This window comes from Ruditapes philippinarum, unplaced genomic scaffold (genome assembly GCF_026571515.1).
Source record: "Ruditapes philippinarum isolate M1 unplaced genomic scaffold, ASM2657151v2 ctg9012_1_1_1_1, whole genome shotgun sequence".
NCBI lineage: Eukaryota > Metazoa > Mollusca > Bivalvia > Venerida > Veneridae > Ruditapes > Ruditapes philippinarum.
In genome coordinates this window covers 6,784-14,819 of record NW_026851556.1, presented here as the reverse complement: position 1 = coordinate 14,819, position 8,036 = coordinate 6,784, and the positions used below count along the sequence as shown (strand labels likewise).

At 35.5% G+C, this 8,036-nt stretch overlaps 1 protein-coding gene across 1 annotated transcript; it reads right to left on the bottom strand.

Annotated features, from left to right (window-relative positions):
- Positions 1 to 494: 494 nt before the first annotated feature.
- Positions 495 to 6,228, bottom strand: LOC132744424 (uncharacterized; the record flags this gene model as incomplete). Its single annotated transcript, XM_060733170.1, is given in 3 exon segments — positions 495 to 602; positions 981 to 1,141; positions 6,044 to 6,228. Coding segments are annotated over 3 exon segments (407 nt in total), but the record flags the coding sequence as incomplete, so codon positions are not given.
- Positions 6,229 to 8,036: the final 1,808 nt, after the last annotated feature.

Sequence of the window (8,036 nt, the reverse complement as noted above, 5' to 3'; positions counted from 1 at the left end):
CAGATCGGAATATTTATTCGTCCTTTGGGTGCCTTCGGCAAGCCTCGTTACTGCCCAATGTTTTAAGACATTTTTCGTACAAAGGAAAAATAAAAAAGATTGAAAATATATTCATGAAACAGGTTCTACAATAAAATAAATTCCAGGTGCGTGAAACTTTCAGTTTAATAGAAAAAATTTCAATTTCTGTACAATTTCAACGCCGGTAGTACGCAGTATCCAGAATCAAAATCGATTCAACGCAAAATACTGACAAGAAAGGGAAGACTTGTGTCAAGGCAAGTAGAAGTTAGGACATCTTCTTTGCAAAAGAAATTAAATTCAAATCTATTCCGATTGCTTCACATGACTCTTTTTTGTTCAAAGAACCGTTTGAAACGGTTGCGGTATCAGAATTTTGAGGATGCGCCCGCATAGTATGACCCCCTTGTATTTGGGAATACGAGTCGTGAAATTTGTGATTAAAATGGTTTAAAATGAAAACAACAACTTCATTAACTTTTCATCAAATTCCATTTGTTTTTGACGAGTTTCACATTTCTTATCCAAAAGGTGCAATTGTGTTGCATGTTTCTAGGAAAACCTTCATTGCATTGGAATATCTGAATATAATTGATATCGTATCTCTTAATGTTTACTCTTTAAGAATTTTAACAAACGTTTATCATATGTTATTAATTCCAGCTAACGTCATTGTATTGGGACTTGCTTATGTCTTTGCAATTTATGAAATTTTATAATACATGTATATGTGATTTTGCAAATTTAAAGCATAAAGTCCTTCAACTATCCGACTGAATAGTAAACAAATACTGATTCAAGAAAACATAATTAAAACATATACGAAAAAAAATTTAAGTAAGAAAAACATTTAAAGCATTGTTGTATAGGGAATTCCTCTATTTACCGTTTAATAAATGTTTCTGTATTTTGCTTTGCTATTTTTAAAACTTCTGTGAGTAACTGTGAAAAATACTTACACTTGGCAATTCCAAGAATAGACGCTATATGATTTCCCCTGAGATCTCCAAGCAGATTCAAAGTCACTGATTCTATGAGCACACGAAGTAGTTCCGGATGATTCATAGCGACGTTTTTGAACGCAACAAGAAAGTGTGCTACCATTGCAATCGCTCTCCCTCTGTAATTGAAATATATGAAGGATAAAAAATTTCCCCTTGTATAGTCAAATTACACTCGGAAATTTGATTTTTTCATCGTAAGTAAAAAGCAATAAATGGTCTGTTTAAAATCTTGGAATCTATGTCTTATCTAGCTGATGTTAAAATGGCCACCTTTGGTTCAAGTTTTATTATTGACAATGACAATAGATTTTATTTAGCATTAAACATTGTACAAATGTTTATAGCAACAAATGATGAAAACTCTCCAATACACATCCCATATATACAAATGGTGAGCATTAGTGCAAAGGTAAAAATAAGTTCCCTTCTTCCTTAACATTAGTAAATGAAATGCATTTTCAGTAAGCATTTAAGTATTTCTGGTACACAAAAAAAGTGATGAATACGTATGTATTTTGCCAAATTCAATGAAGTGCATATTAAGTAAGCATTGAAATATTTTTGGTACAAATAAAAAATAATCTAATACAATAATAAACTGTATATATAAAAGACCATTGAACAATTTGTCTCTTTAAGCTGGCCAAGTATATAATTTTCCAAACTCAATGAAACAATTCTTCAATAAACATGTATTTTTGGTACTAAATTATATATTGATTAAGAACAGTGTATTATACTTAAGGACAATGAAAACGCCCGCCCGCACTATATGCATTTTATTACATGAAAACAAAACACTAACGACTCCATTAGATATATATCATAACTTTAATACAAAACGCAAACTTAACAACCGAAAATAATTGAAAATGTTTGGAATCACATGTACACCAGTAAATCGAAGAACCTTAGGTGAAAATCTCAAAATCACACTTTTTCACCACAGTAATGCAAACTTTACAAAGGCAAAAACCAAAATGAAGATCAAAGTCACTCATAAATGTCTATGCGTAATGTCACCGTCGGGATCTTCAAAAATGACAATGTCCTCCATCAGCGTCTCTTACAGATGTACATCGTCGCCTCATAGACCTTACGGTGCGGATTGTCGCCTGTGGATCTATCGCCATTCGGCCTGTAGTGTAGTGCGAAAACGCTGGTGGGGCCGAGGAATTGTAGACCGATGGACACCAAAAAGGTTGGCGCTTTGTTAGATAGACCAGACTGAACTGTCTTAAATCTACCCAGCGGTTATTTCTTTGTAGAACCATTGCATACAATTTGCTTGCAAGTCTTCAGTAGTGTTTGAAATTTAGCACCTTTTATAAAGGAAAAGTGAGTATATTCAATTTCCATGTGAGCTTTACTATTTCTAAAACTGATCATTGGCATAGTTTAATATTCATTTTTTAAAGATTTTAAATGCTCATTTGTGTCTAACATTTCTAGACAGGTGTGAAAAAACACGTTTATAATCAACAGTTGTAAAAAATAAATAATTTAATTTCAAAAAGTAACCATGAATTGGTTCAATCTGTTTTCGGTTGCGATCTTATCACAATTAGCCAAATGTGTTACTTTTGATTTTTCGGCTAATGTCTTTATTATGCAATAACTTCATTAAAATGCAATCATTTTTCATAACTTTGGTATCTAAACGACCGGAATGCATTTGGTTTTATGAAAGTGTGAAAAATATTTAATAGAAATATATTTTCCTTGTTAAAATGCAATTATCCAGACCGTGCGTTTTCATTGTCCTTTAGTATATTATTGAATATAGTTATCATACGTGAAAATGAACTGATTAATGGTTTCAACGTATAATGTGAATTATTATTATCAATAATTCTTCTTATATATTGTAAAGGATATCGTGCCTGCTTTTTTTAAGTTTGTCGTTAGACGTCTTTTGTTAAGATATGCTGGTTTCATAAACTCTGATCTCCTTTTAAGATTCTATTTTGTTTAGTTCCACCCATTGTTTTCTCGTTTAGTGCACAGACTGTCTTTTACTTTGGGACCATTGAATGGCACGGAGAAAAATAGAGAGAAAAAGAATCCCTAAAGGTCCTGTAAAATGACAAAACTGAAAATATTGCAGGTTCGCTTTGATTGAGTCTGTTCACGGACGGTACTAAAAAGTGCAAGTTACCATCAACATTTCCACCGAGCCTCGACTTCAGCAGAATTCAATATTGAATCATAGTAATGGATTGATTTTGAATTTTGAAACATCCGCAGATGTGTTCATACACATAGCCGGTGCTAGGGGGCGTGAGGGATGTTGCACGTATTCATTATCCCTCATGTACAGTCTCAATCAAACAGAGTCTGCTATTCTCTTGTAATTTTGTTGTGATTAATGCTTCCGAGGGATCACTTTGTTTCCAGATTTTCATACGGCGGTTTTCATGAAACATTCAATGTGACACTATATTGCCTTTCAATGAAAAGCGGCATATGGTTCCCAAATGAAGGAATATGTGTGTCCGAAACGAGAAACCAATGGGCGGAACTAAATTAAATGGAATTTTGAGAGGGGATCAGAGGTTAAGAAGTCTGCATATCACAAATAAGCTGTAAAAGAAAATTGAAAAAGCAGGTAACATATTTTAATGGAGATTAAACTGTATTCAAGTAGGAATATTGGATCCACCCAACTTGAAAAATGTCGAATAGAAAGAACTTAAAGTACAAAAAAAATGTCAAAAATAAAGTCGCATTGAAGACTCCGTTTCCTTGTCGGTTTCTATTATTTTCAATTTTAATATTATTCTATTTAAATAATGATCATGTCCGTGCTTCGCTTTGTACCGTGTCCTGTTTTGTTTGGAATCCTGCTGGGCTCCTTGTCGGTGGCATTGATGAGTCGTGTTCGGGTTGCGTTCATTGAACGTGGCCCTTCTTTGTTTATCGTATTAACCTTGTTTTCAACGAAAACCGGGTTATTATAATGCCAAAGTCGGCGGACGGGCGTCAACTTATGGTTTCCGCTCACTACCTCGAGTTTGCTTTGGCCTATTGATACCAAGTCTAAGGGTAGCTTATATCAAGAGGCAGCTTTGGATTGCTACTCAGGTATTTGTGATCAAGGTCTATGTCACTGTTGCTGATAATAGAAGTTCATGTACCGTTCAATAACTAAATTCTGCTGAGGCCTTTTGTTACCAAACTTAGTGTATGGGTAGCCTTTATCAAGAGGCAGCTTTGGATTGCTTCCTAGGTGTCTGTGATCAAGTTCAAGGTCACTGTTGCTAAAAATAAAAATTTAGTTTCTGCTCAATTACATGAGTTTTCTTTGGCCTATTGACACCAAACTAGGTGTATGGGTAGCTTATATAAAGAGGCAGATTGGGATTGCAATCAGATGTCTTTGATCAAGATCAAAGTCACTGTTGCTAAAAAAACAAGAATAAAGATCAACAAGGCAAAGGCAACGTTCACAGGTTACTGTTGCTTAAAAATAGAAAAATCTGGAAACAAAGTTATCCCTTGGAAGCATTTATCACAACAAAATTACATAAGAATTGCAGACTCGGTTTTCAGTTTAGAAATTCAGTTCCTGCTCAATAACTTGAATTTGCTTAGGCCTATTGACACCAAACGTGGTGTATGGGTAGATTATATCAAGACATTACTTTGTATTATTACCCGGGTGACTGTGATTAAGATCAATGTCACTGTTGCTCAAATGGAAATTCAGCTTCTACATAATAAATTGAGTTTGTTACTCTTTACAGGAAATTTGGTATATCAGGTAGCTTAAAGGAAGACGCAACTCGGGATTGCTACGCAGATGTCTGTGATCAAGGTCAATGTAACTGTTGCTATAAGTAGAATTGCAGTCTCTACATAATAACTTGAGTTTGCACCAAAATTATTATGTGGGTAGCTTATATTAAGAGGCAGCTTGGGATTGCTACAAAGGTGTCTGTGAACAAGATCAAAGTCAATGTTCCTTAAAAATGAAATTCAGTTTCATGTAATAACTTCAGTTTCCTTTGACCTATCGACACCAAACTTGCTGTGTGGGTAGCTTATATTACATGTATTAAGATACAGTTTGGGATTGCTACTTATATATCTTGGAGCAAGGTCAATGTCAATTGTTTACAATTTTCAGCTTCTACATAATAACTTCAGTACATTTTGACCTTTTGATACTTAACTGTGTGTAGCTTATATCAAACTACGGCCTGGCATTGATACTCGGGTATCTGTTTTTTTTTTGTTTTTTTTAACTAATAAGAATCCCTAAGGAAAGCCCAACACGGTTAAATTTAAAACGTCGAAGGCTCGGTTTGACTGAGTCTGTTCATGGACGGTCCTGTCAACCGTCCAAGTTTCTGTGTTGGTACAAATAACAGCATCAATTTTTCTTAACTTCCATATTTCATTTCCTATTCATGTCACATCAATTTTTAGTGTATGAAATAGATAAATATAGAATCCCTAAAGAAAGCCCAACACGGCAAAATTGAAAACATTTTCGCATTGTGGTGTTTGTTGTTTTTCACCTTAAAATGTTGAATTCTACTTAATTCTGGAAACAAAGTGATCCCTCGGAAGCATTAATCACAACAAAATAACATAAGAATTGCAGACTCGGTTTGATTGAGTCTGTACATGAGTGATAATGAATAAGTGCAACATCACCCACGCCCCCTAGCACCGGCTTGAGCGGTACTCAATTCTCAACACTTTATAGTGTTGGCATCAATGATCCCGAAGGACCAGAAAATATAACAACACTGAAGCCGGTTATAGGAGGCATGGACGGTAATTTGCACTTTTCATTACCGTCCATGAACAGGCTCAATCAAATCGTCCCTGCATTATTCTGTCGTTTTGTGTACCCTTTAGGGATTCTGTTTTTCTCTATTTCAATAAGTGTGCCAGTCGACAAAAGAATTATCTTATTATTTACAGATTTTTTTAATAAATCATGTTTAATTTTTCGCGCTTTAGCATTATTCAAATTTATTTCGTGTCAAATTATTAAAAAAACTTACTGGATAATTCCAATCTCCCCAGTCGTAACATCTCGATCCTATTTGTATGTAAGTGTGTCTGATGCCATACGGAATGTCCCTTTTTCCGCTGCTTGGGCAGTCCTTGCTGTTGCTTGAGGAAAGAAAGGATGTCGATGAACTCAGTGGACAGGAGTAAACGTAAAAGTGTGTAGCCTCAGCAACACCTGAAATTATTGTCATTGAAATTGATTATGGACTTAAACAACAGAAGTCCTTTACAATTCTTGACCAAATTTTCCTAAACATTGAAACCTTTTCAATTACAGTTTAGGTTCAGGCTAGGAAACACCAACAATTTGTTGTGTCTGGTAATTCTGTAAAAGGCAAGGCAACTACCTTGTCTTATATTGAAGGTGTTACACACAGGAACCAAAGAAAATCTTATAGCTGTTATGGTTCATGCGCAGACTTAGCATTATGGTTCATGCTCAGACTTAGCATCATGATATAGTTGTAAAAAGTTGCCCCGTACTTCACTTCAGTGTTGTTATATTTTCTGGTCCTTCGGGATCATTGATGCAAGCACTATAAAGTGTTGAGAATTGAGTACCGCTCAAGCCGGTGCTAGGGGGCGTGAGGGATGTTGCACTTATTCATTATCCCTCATGTACAGACTCAATCAAACCGAGTCTGCAATTCTTATGTTATTTTGTTGTGATTAATGCTTCCGAGGGATCACTTTGTTTCCAGAATTTTTTAAGAAAATGACTAACGGACAGAAACATGGTGTAAAGAACAGGTTGTGTTTCAATTCTCCTTAACGCAATTATATGTCTGGCGCATGAAGAAACAGAAATATGTTCTATACCCGAATGTGTCAACAAACACCATACACTGTTACTTAGCTAGGTTTCGGAAATTACTGATAAATATGTAAAGTAACTTTCATTTTTTTTCGTACGGTCACATACGGCTCTTTTTTCTAGATTAAACCTGTAATTGTTTAGGGTAGGGAATGTCCAACGTATGCCGTGATGGACGATGACGCAGACAAAACCCTGTGTAACGGAAGCCTTATCCAATATATCACTAGACCAGTCATTTTCCAGATACCGACCGTGAATTAAACCTGGAATGCAGTACACGGGAAGGAAAAATTCTGAAAACAAAGTGATCCCTCGGAAGCATTTATGACAACAAAATAACATAAGAATTGCAGACTCGGTTTGATTGAGTCTGTACATGAGGGATAATGAATAAACGCAACATCCCTCACGCCCCCCAGCACCGGCTTGAGCGGTACTCAATTCTCAAAATATGAAAAACAAGATCAACAAGGAAAGGCGGCGTTCAATGCACTTGACACCTGCTGTTGACACCTGAAGTAGCCTAATTAATTTGGCGTGAACGGTTTGACCCATTTTACAGATTTTTTTTTCTTACTGTCAAACCGTTACGCCTAATTTTAACTGTCATTTTTACTCACGGAAAATCTACCGGCAACACTATCGATAGTTTGGACAGATTTTTACTGCTTAAACCTGAAAGTAACTTCAATGTCCTCTACAGATCAATAGAATATAAATTCTTGAACTAACTTCTCCTAAAAAAATATTAGATTGTACCTGTCTTAACGCATACATGCGATTTATTTCAAATTTGTACTGTCTACTCTATCTTTGGCGGACATGTTATGACGTCATCGTAAAAAATCGATTCCGTGAAAGCTGGTAGAAGCTACCAGTGTGTCTAGCAGGTAAGTCTTAATGTTCGTCTTCTGCCTTGCTTCGTCGGGCCCTTGTAGGAGATTTTCTTGTTGCTCTGTCTTCCTTTAGGACATTGAGTACTTTTGTTATGGTCATTGGGTTTACTTTTATATGTTTCTACATGATCATTTTAGTGTTTTACTTATTTAACCTTTTGTAACCATGACAACTGTTAGAATTTCACTTGGCGGGGATTCATTTTATTTACACTGTCTCGTTTATAGGAACATGGTGGGGCTAAGAGCGAGGTTTGGTGCACCATTAAC